At 42.2% G+C, this 19619-nt stretch overlaps 1 protein-coding gene across 1 annotated transcript in view; it reads left to right on the top strand.

The window, feature by feature from the left end:
* Positions 1 to 18695, top strand: part of lipca (lipase, hepatic a) — a gene marked incomplete at both ends in the record, with an annotated part of 30607 nt that extends 11912 nt beyond the window's left edge. The window contains 3 exons of the mRNA XM_084308219.1: positions 14999 to 15113; positions 16479 to 16694; positions 18557 to 18695. Coding sequence (XP_084164345.1) covers positions 14999 to 15113; positions 16479 to 16694; positions 18557 to 18695 — 470 coding nt within the window. The remainder of the gene's footprint in view (positions 1 to 14998; positions 15114 to 16478; positions 16695 to 18556) is intronic.
* Positions 18696 to 19619: the final 924 nt, after the last annotated feature.

Genomic DNA, 19619 nt, shown 5'->3' on the forward strand with positions numbered 1-19619 from the left:
TGAATTATTTAGTTCAATGGGACATTTCGTTTTGAACGGTGAACTAACTTGCGTTTCCGTTAGCCGGTAATTACCGGTATTTGACCGGCAAAATCTGTTGAAGTCCGACATATTTCATCTCTCCGGTCTTAATGTCCGGTGAAAATAATTCCCTGAGTCTAAGCACAATTTGATTATTTGAATTGTATTAAAATACGCTAAAATTAAATAGCCTATGCGATGAACGAAACGATCATTCCATTTGTTTCCTCGTTGCTTCTAATAATGACAACGACGTTGTCAGCGAGCGAGAGCTTAGTGCTGGGTGTGCAAACTTTTGTGAAGCTGCAGAGCCATAGCACCAGCAGCCCAATGCAGTATTCCAGCAGTACTCCAATTCAGCCATTTTCAGCCAATGTTGGGTGGGGGGCGCTGCTGTGCGGTTCCCAGAAAAGAGCCAATAACAGCTGAATCAGCTTCTCTGCAGCGCCATACTCTTTGCAAATAAGTCGTTGCGAGGTGGAGAGAGTCGTCACGCAAACCACGATAATGTTGCCGTCTCTCTGCTTTCTCAGTTCTTCGCTTGATATAATTAATACAAATGTCCAATATAACGGAATTCGTTAGCTCATAAAAATGTGATTATAACAGACTGCTGTTTAGTGTCGGACCGACTGCCCACATACGCGGTCTATTTTATTTCAAGTCAGCAGCAGCACGGAGTATCGAGGGACTTATTTTATTTGGAATATATTAATTAATGACTGTATACGCAAAAGTAGCCTAGTTTTAAGTAATAATATTATAAATCTACATGCCTTGAGGATGACATTCTTTATATAGCCTGCCTATCAATTGTTTTAAAGCTCAATAAACTATGACCGGAATTAATCTCATTTGTCCGGTAGATTGAAATCTTGCAGGTCACGGAGACCGGCAACAATTTTTTCTAACGGAAACCCTGGGTAGCACACACGTCTCTACTAGACTTTGTGGAGCGTTTGTTGATGTCAGGAGCTATCGGTAGCTGGCCGACTAGATACCGTTCGGTTAGACAATGCCTCATCATGTATTAAACTAAAAGTGAATAGTTGACTGGGTCATTTTGTAACGGTAGCTAAGCTAACGTTAGCTCAGGGAGACGCCGCCGTCCTCCCGTGTCGCGTCCCACTAGACTACTAGACCCGTGTTTACATGCGTGCGGTAGGGGCTGGCACGCCCACTGCGCGAAGCCTCCTAAATAACTTTTTCCAGTTCGCACATATCTATTATCTATGACTAATTCTATCTATTTTTAGGGGCAAATGCGAGTGAAATAGTCGCGCTGTGGTTACATGACGTCATTGCTATTTTAGAGCTGCACTACCGGTTACACGGTATAGTCAAAATCCATACCGTAGAGCAAATTCATACCGTTTATACCGTATACCGTTTATACCGTCCACCCCTAGTTGTAACCAATGAGTCTGGCTTTCCAATGATACCCCACGTGGGAATGGGCGAATCAGGGATCTAGGTGAAAAGTCACAAGTGCAAACAGGAAGAGAAATGTCCGTGGAATGCATTGGAGTCAATGAGGAAATGGTTTTCTGCAGCCTTTTTTTTATTTTTTTTTAACTTTTTACCAAAATCGCTCCTAATCACACATTTATGAATGAATTTTCATGAAATTTGGGCATATACTACACAAGACTTCAGGCTACTTCTGGACTACTAACAACTACAGAAAAACGTGAGTAACAAGTTTTTCTACAACTCAAGTTCAGACCTATGTTACTCTATTTCATTAGCACTAAAAGTTAATTATCTTTATTGTACCAGAAACTCAGAATGTCATCTTTCAAAAGAGACCAGGCTCATGCATGTGCTATAAGTATAAAGTATAGTATTTTGGTTTGCAAAAAAAGTATGCAGTCCTCAAGTTCAAGTAAAGAAATTGCCACCTTTGGGGGTTGATGAATGCGACGGTGGATTTTCTTATTTTTCTCTTAACAGACGGTTAAGAACAAATATAAGAAAAATAATAAGAGAGTATTGGTGAATGAGGCCCATTGTCACTATCACAATACAAAACAATGTAGACATAATATGACTTGCAGTGGTGGAAAGTAAATAAGTATTTTTTACTTTCCAAATAAGTGCTTTTGAGGTACTTGTAATTCACTTGAGTATTTTAAATTTTAGGGAACTTTGTACTTTTACTCCACTAGATTTAAAAGGACATATTTTAATCCACTACATTTATCTGAGTATTTCTACTTTTACCATGGCCGGTTAGCCTTTGGGAGAGGTGTTAGTTGGACAATGCCTAGGCTAACCGGTCATGTCTGCTTCCATTCATTGTGCTAAGCTAGGCTAACATGCAGCCAGATAGCTTTCTATTGAACTCATATGGAGGAAACTGGTATCCATCTTCTTGTGTCTCTCTGGAGAAGACGATAAGCTAATTTCCCAAAATGTTGGCGTGTTCTTTAACACATTGAGCGCCATAAGCTTCCCCCATCCTTCACTATCTAGCGCCAGCTTTTCATGACCATTTTCGTGATATTTCACAATCTTTGCGGAGCTATTGTATTTAAGCATTAGATCACGAGACAGAGTGGGTTATAGAAATTAGATCACGCCTATGGGTGGTTGTTAGGCCCGAGGCGCAGCCGAGGGTCGTTAGACCCCCATAGGCGTGATCTAATTTCTATAACCCACTCTGTCGTGTGATCTAATGCTTTTATACAATGGCCGATGTAATCCAACCTTATTGCTATACAATAATAAACACACATTAATTGAAGATTAAGCCTCTCCTGGAACCATCACCTTATCACGGTGGAGAGGTTTGCGTGTCTTTATGATCCTGAGAGCTATGTTGTCTGGAGCCTAGTGCTCCTGGTAGGGTCACCCATGACCAGTGATGCCACAGATTACTTGTAAAAGTAATCTGATTACTGATTACTGATTACTCCTTTAAAAAGTAATCTAAGTTACTTTACTGATTACTTGATTATCAGAGTAACTTAGTTACTTTGAAAGTAACTAGGTTACGAAGTCGTCGTCGTTCCCCCAACAGTTTTTTTTTAAACGCTTTATTGAAAGTGCATAAATAGTTTTTAACTTGTTTCTCTGCACATAACGTAAATTGTTAAACTAGTGCTTCAGCTTCTGTACCATCAAGTATGGTAAAGCAACAGTCTATGATGCTCACAGCATTAGAGCAGCCAGCCAGTGGTTTTACAAAACCAGTGTATCACATCTAACAAATGCAGGCTGAACTATTCAATTATATCAACTGTAACTATTAAATTGTTTTTATAAATGTCTCTCTATAAACATACAATCAGTCTCTCTTTAACATGTAAATTAACTGTAAATCTGGCAAATAAGAGCTTTTGCTCTGCCACCATCAACCCTCCTGTACCTAGTCGAAGCGTCGGCTAGTGTTGTGATTCCAGATGCTTTCAATGCAATTGGATGTGCTGTTTTTAGCGGTAGACAGTATTTTGTTTCCTCCGCCGTGAAGTAGTGACTGAGGCTACGTTTAGACAAGCGTTTTGGGGTGAAATTCTGAACAGAAACCGCAAAAGTCATCTTGCGGTTTCACTTTTAATTTTGCCAAGCGTTTTGGGATGGAATTCTCCGACGACGGAGCCCTGCTGTCACACGATTGGCGCATATGTCACATGACGTGCTGTGAAGACCCGCCCTACTCTGCCTCTGATTCGCAGACTGTGGATGGGGAATGTGATTGGACCAGAGCAGAGTCACTCACAGACAGAGGGACCAGTCACGCCGCGGGACACATTCTTGTATTTAACCCTTTCACTGCCACACCACGTCACTCCCAAAAGAAAAACAGCTCAAAATGTATTTTTGACTGTCGAAAACGAAATAAAATACTGCATTCCGCCTGCATTATGAATTTATGATGAGATAGTAACGAAATAGTAATGCACAGCCACTTGGACAAGTAACTGCAATCAGATTACTGGCTTTTAAAGATTAACGCGTTAGATTACTATTTTCGGGGAAAAGTAATCAGATTACAATAACGCGTTACTTAGTAACGCGTTACTGGCATCACTGCCCATGACAAACTGGTCTCGGGTGAGGGAACAGACGAAGAATGGTTCAACCACTGCCCGGTGGGCCTGAGAGGGCAAAGGGCTAAGGGAGCAATACCCTGACAAAAAAGCACCTCTAGGTGGGCCAATCACCCGCTTAGCGGAACAAAATGATTACAGAAACATTCATGGAAAATACACAGCGAAGTTTGGACGTGGAAGGTGTCTCTCCCCAGACAAGTATGGTGCTGGACAACTCAAGCCGAAAGGACGTTGCCCAGCTGATCCCCCTTCTCACAACTAAACACATTACAAAGATCGGCTCCTGGAACATTCGAACAATGTACCAAGCCGGTAAAGCCGCCCAGATAGCGTCGGAAATGAAACAGTACAACCTTTCTTTAATAGGACTCAGTGAAACAAGATGGACTCAATCAGGAAAAGCACAACTTTCAAGTGGAGAAACAATAATATACTCAGGTCATGAGCAGGACAATGCCCCACACACAGAGGGAGTAGGACTCATGCTCTCAAGAGAAGCAGCTAGGTCCCTCATGGAGTGGGAGGCAATAAATGCACGCATCATCACAGCTCGATTTTTCACCAAAAGCAAAAAAATCACAATCATACAATGCTACGCACCCACTAACGAGGCAGAACAGCAAGCAAAAGATCATTTCTACGATATACTACAGCAAGTCATCAACCGGCAGAAAAAGAAAGACATCATCATCCTGACTTCAACGCAAAAATAGGACAAGACAACACAGGAAAAGAGCAAATAATGGGCAAACATGGTCTAGGGGAAATTAACAACAATGGTGAACAATTCACAGACTTCTGCGCATTCCATAACCTGGTCATAGGAGGCAGCGTCTTTCCGCACAAAAAAGTTCATAAAGCCACATGGATTTCACCGGACCACAAAACAGAGAACCAGATTGACCATATATGCATCAGACAGAAATTCAGGAGATCCCTCCAAGACGTCAGAGTGAAAAGAGGAGCCGATGCAGCTACAGATCACCACCTCCTGATAGGAACTCTCCGGTTAAAACTCAAGAAATTCACCAACACTGCAAAAAAAGTCAGTACAAGGTACAATGTCAGCCTCCTCCAAGATCAGAACACCAGAGAGAAATTTAAAATCAGCCTCTCAAACCGGTTCCACCCCCTGAGCCAACTGGAAGAACATCAATCCATCGAAGAACGTTGGCAGAACATGAAGAGGGCATGGACGGAGACATGTGAGGACACATGTGGGAGGAAGACAAGGCACCACAAGGAGTGGATGACAGGAGAAATACTACAGAAAATTCAGACTCGCAAACAAGCCAAAGACACTCTCAACAATAGTCGCACAAGAGCTGCAAAAGTAAAAGCACAACAAGACTACACCACGGCAGACAAGCGGGTAAAAAGGAGCATCAAGAATGACAAAAAACAATTCATCAACAACCTGGCAACTCAAGCAGAAGAAGCAGCAGCTCAACACAACATGAAGGAACTCTACGACATCACAAGGAAACTGGCTAATAAACGCAAAACTCCGGACAGACCAATATTAGACAAAGAAGGAAAAACACTCACAAAGCAAGAGGCTCAGCTGAAGAGATGGGCAGAACATTTCAGAGACATACTGAACAGACCCAAACCGACAGTGCTAGCCAACATCCATCCAGCGGTACACTCCCTACCGGTCAATACCAACAAGCCCAATAAACAAGAAATAAAAAAGGCCATTCAAAAACTGAAAAACAATAAAGCACCAGGACCTGACGGAATACCCCCAGAGGCCATAAAAGCAGACCCAGAAATGGCAACAACACTACTCCACAAACTCTTTGGACAGATCTGGTATGAAGAAAAGGTGCCAAGCGACTGGGCAGAGGGATACCTGGTGAAGCTCCCCAAAAAAGGCAACCTGAAGGACTGTAACAACTACAGGGGCATCATGCTCACATCTGTGCCAGGGAAGATTTTGAGCAGGATCATCCTGGAAAGACTGTCCAAAGAAGTGGACAAAGAATTCCGAGAAGAACAAGCAGGTTTCCGACAGGACAGATCATGTACAGATCACATTGCCACCCTCCGCATTATCATAGAACAGACCCTGGAATGGAACACATCTCTCCACCTCACATTCATCGACTTCCACAAAGCATTCGACAGTCTAGACAGAGACACTATATGGAAACTCATGGCACATTACGGTATCCCAACGAAGTTCATAACCATCATCCAACAGCTGTACCTACAATCATCCTGCAGAGTAATACACAACGGCCAGCTCACAGACAGCTTTACAGTAGAGACAGGAGTCAGACAGGGCTGCCTACTGTCCCCTTTCCTCTTTCTTCTGGCAGTCGACTGGATCATGAAACAAACTACAGCCGAACAAAATCTGGGCATTCAGTGGACAATGTGGTCTCAATTAGAGGATTTGGACTTTGCCGACGACATAGTCCTCCTCTCACACACACAAACACAAATGCAGACCAAACTCACAAAACTTGCCACAATTGCAGCTACCACAGGACTACACATCAATAAAGCAAAAACAAAGGAGATGAAGATGAAACACAATTTAGAAGAGGCCGTACAACTGGACGGAGAAGCACTGGACGAGGTGGACACCTTCACATACCTGGGAAGCATCGTGGGGAAGGACGGAGGCAGTGACAAAGACATCAAAGCAAGAATAGGGAAGGCAAGAACAGCATTTTTAATACTGAAGCAAACATGGAATTCAAACCACATCTCCACAAAGACCAAACTCTGCATCTTCAACACCAATGTCAAATCAGTTCTATTATATGGAGCAGAAACATGGAGAACCACAAAAGCAACTTCAAACAAACTGCAAACCTTCATAAACAGATGTTTACGACACATCCTGGGAATCTACTGGCCAAAACCATCACAAACGAACAGCTCTGGCAAACCACTCAACAAGAACCACTTGAAACCCTAATCAAACACAGGAAATGGCGCTGGATTGGACACACCCTGAGAAAACCATCCTCCAACACAACCAGGCAGGCCTTACCCTGGAACCCACAGGGGAAGAGAAAGCCAGGAAGACCCAGAAACAGCTGGAGAAGGTCTGTCGAGGCAGATCTCAAGGAAAAAAGAACATCATGGAAGGAAGCAGAGAAAATCGCCCAACACCGAACCAGCTGGAGAGATTTCATGAATGACCTATGCTCCCCAAAGAGCAAAAGGGTTTAAGTCAAGTAAGTCAATTGAAGATTTATTGACAAAACCATCCGCAGAAAAAGTAGTTCCCAAAAAAAATAAGAGAAGTTGCCTCCGTGTGGAAGCAGCTCGGAAGTGCAACTGTCTCTCAACTAACACATCCAACTGTTCTCAGTAACACATCCAACAAACTAACACATCCAACTGTTCTCACTAACACATCCAACAAACTAACACATCCAACTGTTCGCACTAACACATCCAACAAATTAACACATCCAACTTCTCCTCTTTTTTTTTTAAACCTACTTTCTATAGAACTTCATTCTTAGATGCTTCTATAGAAAGTAGGTAAAAAAGAAATCTTTGCCCTATAGGGGAAACAAAAAGAAGTTTTCTTTGCCCTATAGGAGGTAATTTTTTTTAACCTACTTTCTATAGAAGCAGCTGGGAGGTGCGCTGTTTTAAGTGAGCGTGGATTATTGAATTGATTGATTGCAAATTGTATTACTGTCCGCCTTGTTTCCAACTGGTTAAGCTTGGCGACTCTTTCGAAGTCGCCCTCTTTCGAAGTTGGTTATGCTTAGAGTTTGGAATCATGGCTGGTGGTCTATCGCCCTGCTCTAAAGACAAACTCTAAGCATAACCAACTTCGAAAGAGGGCGACTTCGAAAGAGTCGCCAAGCTTAACCAGTTGGAAACAAGGTGGACTAAAGGTGGAATAAAATTTGCAATCAATCAATCAATCAATTCGCGCAATATTTATTTTGTTCCACAATGACTCATGACCCACCAATTACATAATCCAACATTGTGTAAGAAACTAACACATTCGGCGTGACTGAATCGTTTTTGATTTAGTCGTTATGACGCTGTCAACATATCCATTCGTAAGGTTATTGTCCGCCATCTTGCTTTCACTTCTAAATCCACAACTGGCGAAGTGATTGTAATTCGGTTGTGGGCGGGTTCTAGGACCACGAGCGTGGGGTTATGACAAATAACCATGTGTAACTTGACTGTTTTAGCCAATCAGAATCGAGAAATTTGCATGCCATTGTATAAATTCTATATTATAGCTATGGAGACAATAGTATGGCTCATTTGACAGACACTGTTTCTAGTCCAACATGTAAAAAAGAGTTTGTTTCTACACACTGTAGTTTGTAGTTTATTACACGCTAAACATCGTCCATTTCCAAGAAAATCCAGTCTTTTTCCATAGATCGCAAGATAAAACGTGTTATATGCAATAAGCCCAAACTGTTCTGGTTGATCCCCTGAAACCCCAAATACTCCCAAATCAAAGGTATATACCATGTACACATGTGCCTTCACAAAATTATCAAGGGGGGGATAGTCTTACCCCAAAAATGTGCGATTGTTACAAAACGCTTGGTTTATGTCCGGTAAAGTAAGACACTGATCGTTACATAAATATGTTTCACATTCGGTAAAATATACATAGGGGTCCTTACCTTAGCCAGAAGGTAATCCAAAAAAAATAATTCCAATGATCCCATCGGCGATCGCCATTACTCGTTTATATGTAATTACACGTGTTTACGGGACACTATAGGTTTTGAGGCGAGCAGATCTGCTAGCGATTGCTTTGGAAGAGCTCCTCCCCCTCAGAGCGAGTCTCGATAGTCCGATTCATTCATTGCCTCTCCTGATCCATTTCTTTCTGAGTTCAAAAGGTAGACGATACTGCCACCTGGTGAGATTCGATCGACATTGTAATTCCAACGTAGGCAAACGAGCCAGGGACACATAGAATGATCCGGATGATGGTTTAGAACGGGGATCAGAGGAAAAAGATCAAAGGATCAAAACCCGAGAAATCTCTGGTATGGCGCTCAACCGCTGGCGAAAAAAAAAAAACCTAACTAACCTTACTGTCATGCACTTGTCCTAATAAACTAACCTACACTGTAACACGCAACACTTTGATGAACATTGTTACTCAGCTGATAGAGTTGTACCCTTCCTGATGACCTGTCGTACAGAACTTGTAAGTCGCTTTGGATAAAAGCGTCAGCTAAATGACTAAATGTAAATGTAAATAACGGCGCTGAATGAGTTAAGTGAAGGGACTGTGTATTTCTTCCACCACTGATAGTGACCTGCTTCATGAACACACAAGACATTTTGTTATACAGTTACATGTGAGCGTTAACTCATTCTGCGCCACGGGTCGGTGCGCCAGAGGGCGCTATTACGCCAGCGCTGTAAGTCAATGGGGTGCTTTGTTCACTTGCAAGTGCTTAAAATCAGTGGTGCAGTGGCAAATTGACAGCCACAGTTTTTTTTGGCATAGATTTTTTTTTTTTTTTTTTTTTTGCCTTGAAATAGAGAAGCTGAAAAAGGTAGCAGGATGTTGCCTATATTGTCAACAGATATGGTTGAAAAACAAACAATGTTTTAAATGTATTGATACAATTTCTTTAATTGAATCAACTTAAACTAGAAAAGTAAATACAAACTAAATTAACAATGTAAGTTACATTGTTAATTTAGTTTGTATTTACTTTTAGTTTAAGTTAATTCAATTAAAGAAATTGTTTTACACACAAACACAAAAGCAAACTTAAAATAATCAGACAACTTGTGTTTACTTGGTTCTTTATTTTGAGAAGGGGAAAAAGTACACATCACTTAAATTTTTTCAATGTAATTTGTTTCACAACAGTGGTTTCAAAACAGTTTCAAGTTTCTTTAATAGTTGTCATACAGACGTACAGAATACTTTTATACAAAATGCTTCTTACTGTTACGCTCCAGAGACTGTGCTAGACAAGATAAGTATGAAATAAAATAAAGTAGCATGTAAAAAGAAGTAAAAATAGAGGTCCCAGTGTTCAGTATAGACATATGTACAATGTTCAACTCTCTCTCTCTTTTCTCCATCTCTCTCTACTTCACTCTCTCTCTTCCCATATCTTTCTCCATCTCTCTACTTCACTCTCTCTCCCCTATCTTTCTCCATCTCTCTCTACTTCACTCTCTCTCTTCCCTTATCTTTCTCCATCTCTCTACTTCACTCTCTCTTCCCTTATCTTTCTCCATCTCTCTCTACTTCACTCTCTCTCTTCCCTTATCTTTCTCCATCTCTCTCTACTTCACTCTCTCTCTTCCCTTATCTTTCTCCATCTCTCTCTACTTCACTCTCTCTCTTCCCTTATCTTTCTCCATCTCTCTACTTCACTCTCTCTTCCCTTATCTTTCTCCATCTCTCTCTACTTCACTCTCTCTCTTCCCTTATCTTTCTCCATCTCTCTCTACTTCACTCTCTCTCTTCCCTTATCTTTCTCCATCTCTCTCTACTTCACTCTCTCTCTTCCCCTATCTTTCTCCATCGCTCTCTTACTTAATAATCTCTCAACCCCCATATATTTCTCCCTCTACTCCACTCTCTCTCTCTCTCTCTCTCTCACTCACTCACTCACTCACTCTCTCTCTCTCCCCCTCTTACACTCTCTCCCCCCCCCCCCCCTCCCTCTCTCTCTCTCTCTCTCTCTCTCTCTCTCTCTCCCTCCCCCCCCCCGGTGGCATCCTTGCGTTGCAGGTAGGAACATGAACATGATACTATTGTTGTTGTCAAAATGATCCGTTTATAGCGTGTACTCGCGGACGTGGCCGTTGGAGACACTCTACCTGTGCTTTTGTTATGTAAAAACGGTGGCCGCGGCCCCGCGGGCCGAGCCGGTACTTAGTTACAACGAATGGGAACAGCGGATTTTTGTGTGCGTGACTGCGCGTACACACGGGAACATATCCGTGCGCGATTGCGCGTACTTCAGCCTCAGTGACCGAGGTAAAACGCCGTTATACCGCGTTATACCAGCACTGCACCACTGCTTAAAATATATCTTATATTATAGCTATGGGTCTAATACATCCATCGGTTGTCAGTGAGTTGCTTCCAGTTAGGGCTGGGCGATATGGCCAAAAATGATATTGCGATAACGATATCGATAACAATATCATATCACTCGGGGGAAAAGAAATCGAGTATTAAAAAAAGATTTTTTTTTTATTTTATTTTTTTTTTAACACTTTGATCGCCATGGTTAAATTCATAATTTACCATCCCTAGCCAGCTCTATTTGTCTATGGAGAAGTTCCCCTTCTTTGCAGGGCTATAATTTTTTTAATTCTATTGCTAAATGCATTATATTGATGACCAAATACAGTTTGGTAGCGATCAGTGCCAGATTCAACTGGAGGTACTTCTAGAAGTTACTGATCTGATGTTGACCGGATGGGCGGGGGGTCGTTTATAATTCTGTGAGCAACGTTATATCATTCATCTAGTGTGGGTCATATGATCATCAGAGCAGTTTATATTGAACACGGTAATAATAAACGCTGAAACTTACCCCAGTCTCCTCGGGCCGTTGGACGATCAGCGCGGAGTAGACAGTTTTCGATTATGGGATGTTGATCCTGATGAACCATTTCCAGGTTGTATAATACTATATACGTCCAAATAACGTTGTTTATTGAGTTAGGGCGAGCGATTGATTATCCAGTGTGTTGAGATAGAGTCCTGCTAATGATCGCGAGTGCCCGGACGATATATGGATGAGCACTTCCTGTTTGACGAGTCACTTCCTGTCCAGATGGCGCTCTTGAACCGCTAGAGAATTTAGTGGAGCTCAGCTGTACATCTCAGGTCCCCGGAGGAGAAATATGATTTCGATCACAGATTTTTGAAATATTGACATCAAAGACGAGTTACGGCGTCTTCGGCAGAATGAGCATGGCTAGGAATGACGTCTAAACACGTCATCGGCGATTAAAGTGTTAAAAAGATTATATCTTGCAGCATATTTTAAGTTTTTCTTTCTTATATTAAAATATATTTCGTTTTTAAGGATTTTTAAATGATAGGCAAAAATAAGCATGTGGTTCAGCCTATTCTTTTTTCGGTTGTTGATTTTGGATTTTGTGTGTGAGCTTGCCTTGAATATGTACATTTGTGATTTTTTATTTATTTATTTATTTTTTGCAAGTCCACACGGGTGTGTTTGATTTGTCTGTAAACAAGACCGAAAAAATAAACTTCATTCCTTCATTCATTGGATAAAGTGGGAAGGGATACCAGACCATTTATTTTCTATTTACTGCAGAGTGGAGGGACTGGGAGACCCATGTTACTGACCAGACACTCAATCAAATCAAATCAAATCAAATAAAATGTATTTGTAAGGCCCGACAACACACGTTAATGTCCCCATGGGCCGGACACGTCTTCTATAAACAAGTCAAGAAGAAACATCACAATAAGTCAAGAACAAAACAAGAACACCATAAAGTCAATTTTTTTTTTAATAAATGCAAAATAAATAAACGCAACACTCCCAGACATACCCCACGCAAAGGTAAGGAAAAACTCACTAAAACCTAGCAATAGGAAAAAATTCACCACAGGCAATGTGGAGGAGAGAAACCTTAGAAGGGCCATTCAAGGGGGGATCTCGCTTCTTAGATGTCGGTGATAGTAGTGTTGCAATAAAACAGGTGAACAGTTCGTAGGCATGCACTCATATGTGTAGTGAAACACATAAGTGCATGCGATAGCAACTGAACATTTTGAAAGATTAAAGATAGATCTGATAGCGATAGCAACTGAACATTTTGAAAGATTAAGATTAAGATTAAAGATAGAGCTGATAGCGATAGCAACTGAACATTTTTGAAAGATTAAAGATAGAGCTGATAGCGGATCTATTTGAGGCGAAGGGGCGGCGCAGAAACTGTACATTGTAACGTTATATAACATAACGTTATATAATGTTATTTCGCGTTTTATTCATAACGTTATTTCGCGTGACAACACAGCCCAGCTGTCAGAAACTGTACATTGAGGGGGTTTGAATCACTGTTTACACTCCCCACTTACTGTACCATGTTCTACATATAGAACCTCATCTCATGCACCGGTTTGAATCAAAGCCCTATCGAACGTACTCAAGCTCTACTGTCTTTAATTATACATGTTTACACTCCCCACTTACTGTACCATGTTCTACATATAGAACCTCATCTCATGCACCGGTTTGAATCAAAGCCCTATCGAAAGTACTCAAGCTCTACTGTCTTTAACTATAAATGTTTACACTCCCCACTTACTGTACCATGTTCTACATACAGGGACGCGGGAACTCATTCTGACTTGGGGGTGCGGTCGAGTCAGAGATAAATAATAATAATACCGTCATATTAAATGCATGCGCGAAGCAGAAGACGATTTATTGCAAGCGGCAACAACAAGCATACATCACCAGCCTACCCCACCTGTTGCGCCCCCGTACCAGAACGCTACGACGGACGGGGACGTCTCTAAATGTCGTGCCTTTATTTTTCAATGTTCACTACTCAAACTAGTACTAACGTTACTGTAGCAGCCTACTCTAAAGTCTATACCAACGGATTTCCAGTTCCGCTTGACGCTTCCAGGCCGCGTCTATTCGAATCCCAACCGGTTCATGCGTCGGCTACACGCTGTTAATAACACTGCATTATCGAGACAGCGCCCCTATGACGATCTGGCAATGAAGTAGGGTAAATCTGCAGTGCCGCTTCGCTCTTTGACATTGAGTAGCCTCGATTACAATGGAATAAATGCCAAAACAACCTTGCAGTTGCAGTTACACTCCCATCCAGCAGGGGGTGCTGCAGCCCCTGCCGCACCCCCCCTTCCAGCGTCCCTGTCTACATATAGAACCTCATCTCCTGCACCGGTTTGAATCAAAGCCCTATCGAACGTACTCGAGCTCTACTGTCTTTAACTATAAATGTTTACACTCCCCACTTACTGTAGAACATGGTACATGAGTATATAGTATATAGGGATGTTGCACTTGAGCACCACAGGTTTCACAACGCAATTATTGTTATTATTATTTACAAGAGTGCCGTCAAGCGTGTATTAACCTGGGGGAGCCTCATGCGCATGCGCGGCAACGAGCACCTGGGGGGAGCCTCATGAGGGGGTAAACGAGCGTAGAGCGCTGGTATTCACGAAGGAGAGCACTGGCCAACGCTGGTCAATCAGAGAAATGCGTAAGGACATGTTGGTTGCCCAAAGTATTCACGCTCCCGGTCTTCATCACAGGACGACCAACACTCCGGTCATCACTCCGAGACAGCCACTCACAGGGAGACAGGGAGACAGGGAGACGGGACAGGCGTTAGACAGTTTGTGTGATTGTGATGGGCGGACATAGCAATAGATACAAGTAGTAAGTATATATGTGAATAGAATAGATATATGTAGTAAGCATATTATGTGAATAGAATAGAAGTACTTAACCCAGCAATGAACATCTGAACCACGTTGGCAGACCACGGACAGAAGACGGTAAGAAGCTGATCCATGGCCTCGGTGGTGCACGTAGAACAGTCACTGCAATCTTGGCCAAGACCCCGAGACATCCACCACCTCAATATCAGTGATAGCTGTCGGAATGTAGAGCTAATATTTTAACATGTAGACCGCTTATTTAACATGTAGACTGCATATTTTTAACACATAGAGCTATTATTTTAACATGTAGAACCATTATTTTAACATGTAGAGCTATTATTTCTAACATTTAGATCTATTATTTTAACATGTAGACCACTTATTAATATTTTTTTTTAAGACCACTTTAACAGACAATGAAGTGTTGCGGTTCACAGGGCTGTGTATCGGTGGTCACTAGGTGCTAGCAGGCTCTCTGCGCTCATCATAACCTCTCCTCTCCTCCCTGCAGTCTACCACTTCCAGTTCAAGATACAGTTTGTCAACCAGATCGAGAGGATAGAACCCTCTCTCACCATCTCTCTCACTGGAACAAAGGAGGAGAGTGGAGATCTCCCCATTACCTTGTGAGTACTGTATCCATCTTACAATCACTCATTCACGCATTCACACACCGACGGCAGAGGCGACCATGCAAGGTGCCAACCTGCTCATCGGGAGCAATTAGGGGTTAAGCGTCTTGCTCAAGGACACTTCAACACGCTGCTTGGGAAGAACGGGAATCTAACCGGGAACATTCCGACTACCAGACGACCGCTCTACCTCCTGAGCCACTGTCGCCCCAGATAGATAGATATATTCTTTATTGTCCTCACAGGAAATGTGTTTCTGCTGCCTGTACACACACACACACACACACACACACACACACACACACGCATGCACGCACGCACGCACACGCACACACACACACACACACACACACACACACACACACACACACACACAGCCACACACACACACACACACACACACACACACACACACACACACACACACACACATACACACACACACACACACATCATCAATCAAATCAAACATCAATCAAACACAGTACATTGCCACAGGGAACACAATACAGACACAAGAGCACAAGTCAATGTTAGTGTTATTGCTCCAGTTTGTTGAGGAGGGCAGTGATGTCACAAAGCTCTTATGCGTTACATAGTTTATGCAGCTGCACTCTAAACTCCTGTAAGAAAGAAACCTTCAGCAAGTTAACTGGTGACTCGCTCCTCACTCTACAATAAGGGCTATAAACGGAGACGAAGGAATCAATAATTAACACTCTTCCCTGTCTAATGCATTTTCCTTCTCATCCTATGATTTCATATCTCTGAGGGAACATATCAAAGAGGCTTAACCTTAACTCCTCCCAGCCGTTACACGTGCTCTGCTATAGTTATGGTATATAGAGATGAAAACATTGTCCTGTCAGAGGGAGATACCTGAGCAGGCAGAGCTCCACCACTGAGACCCAGCAACCTCCATACTTCTCCATCACCTTCACATGCAGCATTCTACTGGGTGGATGACAGATACACACACACACACACACACACACACACACACACACACACACACACACACACACACACACACACACACACACACACACACACACACACACACATCCACCCACCCGGACAGACAGACAGACAGACAGACAGACAGACAGACAGACAGACAGACAGACAGACAGACAGACAGACAGACAGACAGACAGACAGACAGACAGACAGACAGACAGACAGACAGACAGACAGACAGACCCTCTCTCTCTCACACACACACACATTAGAAACACAACATCTGCTTTGACTGAGATAACAACAAATGAGCAACAAAAACAAAAAAACACAAAACATTTAAGTGACGTCTCACTCTCTTTCTCTCATGCTCTCTGTGCCCATCCTGCCTCCTGCCAGTCTCGAAGAGATCACGGGTAATAAGACATACACCTTCCTGATCACCCTGGACACAGACATCGGGGACCTGATGATGCTGCAGTTCCGTTGGGAGGGCTCGGCTCTCTGGAAGAACATGTGGAGCCGCATGCAGACCATGATCCCCTGGGGCAGGGCGAGCAAGCCACAGCTCACTGTGGGGAAGATCAGCGTCAAAGCAGGCGAGACGCAAGAGAGGTGGGTTCCTTACCTAGAGAACCAACAGGATAGGAGGTTGCTTACCTAGAGAACCAGCAGGATAACCTAGAGAACCAGCAGGATAACCTAGAGAACCAGCAGGATAGGAGGTTCCTGACCTAGAGAACCAGCAGGATAGGAGGTTCCTGACCAAGAGAACCAACAGGATAGGAGGTTCCTGACCTAGAGAACCAGCAGGATAACCTAGAGAACCAGCAGGATAACCTAGAGAACCAGCAGGATAGGAGGTTCCTGACCTAGAGAACCAGCAGGATATGAAGTTCCTGACCTATAGAGAACCAGCAGGATATGAAGTTCCTGACCTAGAGAACCAGCAGGATAGGAGGTTCCTGACCTAGAGAACCAGCAGGATATGATGTCTCTGACCTAGAGAACCAGCAGGATATGATGTCTCTGACCTAGAGAACCAGCAGGATAGGAGGTTCCTGACCTAGAGAACCAGCAGGATATGATGTCTCTGACCTAGAGAACCAGCAGGATATGATGTCTCTGACCTAGAGAACCAGCATGATAGGAGGTTCCTGACCTAGAGAACCAGCATGATAGGAGGTTCCTGACCTAGAGAACCAGCAGGATAGGAGGTTCCTGACCTAGAGAACCAGCAGGATATATCTCTGACCTATAGAACCAGCAGGATAGGAGGTTCCTGACCTAGAGAACCAGCAGGATATGAGGTTCCAATCCTGACCTAGAGAACCAGCAGGATAGGAGGTTCCTTACCTAGAGAACCAGTATGATATGTCGTTCCTGACCTAGAGAACCAGCAGGATAGGAGGTTCCTTACCTAGAGAACCAGCAGGATAGGAGGTTCCTTACCTAGAGAACCAGCAGGATAGGAGGTTCCTGACCTAGAGAACCAGCAGGATAGGAGGTTCCTGACCTAGAGAACCAGCAGGATAGGAGGTTCCTTACCTAGAGAACCAGTATGATATGTCGTTCCTGACCTAGAGAACCAGCATGATATGAGGTTCCTGACCTAGAGAACCAGCATGATATGAGGTTCCTGACCTAGAGAACCAGCAGGATAGGAGGTTCCTTACCTAGAGAACCAGTATGATATGTCGTTCCTGACCTAGAGAAACAGCAGGATAGGAGGTTCCTGACCTAGAGAACCAGCATGATATGAGGTTCCTTACCTATAGAACCAGCAAAAAAATAAAAAATAAATAAAAATGAAGCCTCCATGGCTCTGGTCGTCACCCAGGTCCACCTGCTGGGGGGAGAAACACTGACAGCAGACAATACAAGAGGGAGCTGTATTTCCTGTAGCCTATAATGCTATATCTTCCATATAGATTACATGTAAAACAAAATAATACTACTAATACTACTACTACTACTACTACTACTACTACTACTACTACTACTAATAATAATAATAATAATAATAATAATAATAATAATAATAATAATAATAATAATAATAATAATAATAATAATAATAATAATAATAATAATAATAATAATACAAATAAAATACTGTTGTAAGTACTGCTGCTGTAAGTACACTGAGTGCAGTCATCTTTAATGATGACTACGATCAACATTTCAAAATACTCCCCAAATGAATGACAGAATTGGCCCAGTTTCTCATCAACACTGTCAAACAGCCTACATGATTCTAAGCGTATAGTTTATTAGCGCCATCTAGTGGATTTCGTCCTGCTGTCACACCCATTATTCAAAATCATAATGGTTTCACTGCTCTCTCTGTTGCTGTACCAGTTCATACTATATCTGGTATTTATTCGTGTCTATCGAAAATTAGAGCCCAAGAACTTAATAACATTGTGACAGTAACTTAGCAGAACCAAAATAACTAGCCGGTGTCTGTTTTCCAGAACGACCTTTTGTGCCATGACAGACGACGGGCAGCAGGTTGAAGCGTCGCAGGAGAAAACATTTGTGCGCTGTAAAGACGACCATCAGAGACAGAGACAGAGACACAGGAGAATGCACAGCTTCAACAGCACGCTATAAAATACTGTCTTTGTGTAAGCAGGTCCACCGCAGCAAATGCTGCTGTAATGAGCAATTAAATATTACAGTTACAACTTACAGCGCATTGTGAAGTGCACATTCTGATGAACCTCTGTTAACTCCCCAAGGGTCACTCCCGTTTTGGGATTGCTTGCTGCCTTGTTTTATTGCACCGAAAATAAACAGAATAACTCCTAAACTGCAGGACCCACAACGATGAAGTACAACCATATTCTAAAGACCTGGGGATAGGCTATAGTTGTTTGTTACAGTGTTGTGGCCACTACCGATTTAGGCCATAAATGCAAGCTTTTAGAAGGTTCACTAATTCAGATATTTAATTATTTGAGAGAGCGTGAAGATGTATACGTTACGTTTTTTCTTTTTGTAAAGTTGTTCATATCTCATTGAATCTGGTTCAGACAGTATCCATAACTGAATGTTAGACTCTGTAGTATTTGTTTAAAATTTAGAAGAGTTACTATGATTAAAGAAATACAATAGCTTGAAGAACCTAAAGACTAATAATATATAAAACTTCCTATCATAAGATAAGTCCAAGGGACACCAAAATACTCCCGTTTACCATTCTCAGTATTCAATGTTTGATTTGACCGTTAAGCTTCAGTGGTGGAAAGTATTTATTTCAAGTAAATACTTACGTATTTTAAATACAATTAAGAGGTACTATCCTTGAGTATTTTCATTGTATGGAACGTTGTACTTTTACTCTTTCAGTCTACTGAATTTTAAAGGAAATATATTTTTACTCCACAACATTTTATTTATATACATTTTCATACAAACCATAGGATGAGTTGATAAAGATGATGTACTTAATTAACTTCACTTTAGTTTTTATACACATTCAACATCAAATATTTTAAAACTTTTACCTAAGTAGAATTTGGAATAGAGGACCTT

The sequence above is a fragment of the Notolepis coatsorum genome (genome assembly GCF_963971535.1).
Source record: "Notolepis coatsorum genome assembly, chromosome: 1".
In the NCBI taxonomy this organism is placed as follows: Eukaryota; Metazoa; Chordata; class Actinopteri; order Aulopiformes; family Paralepididae; genus Notolepis; species Notolepis coatsorum.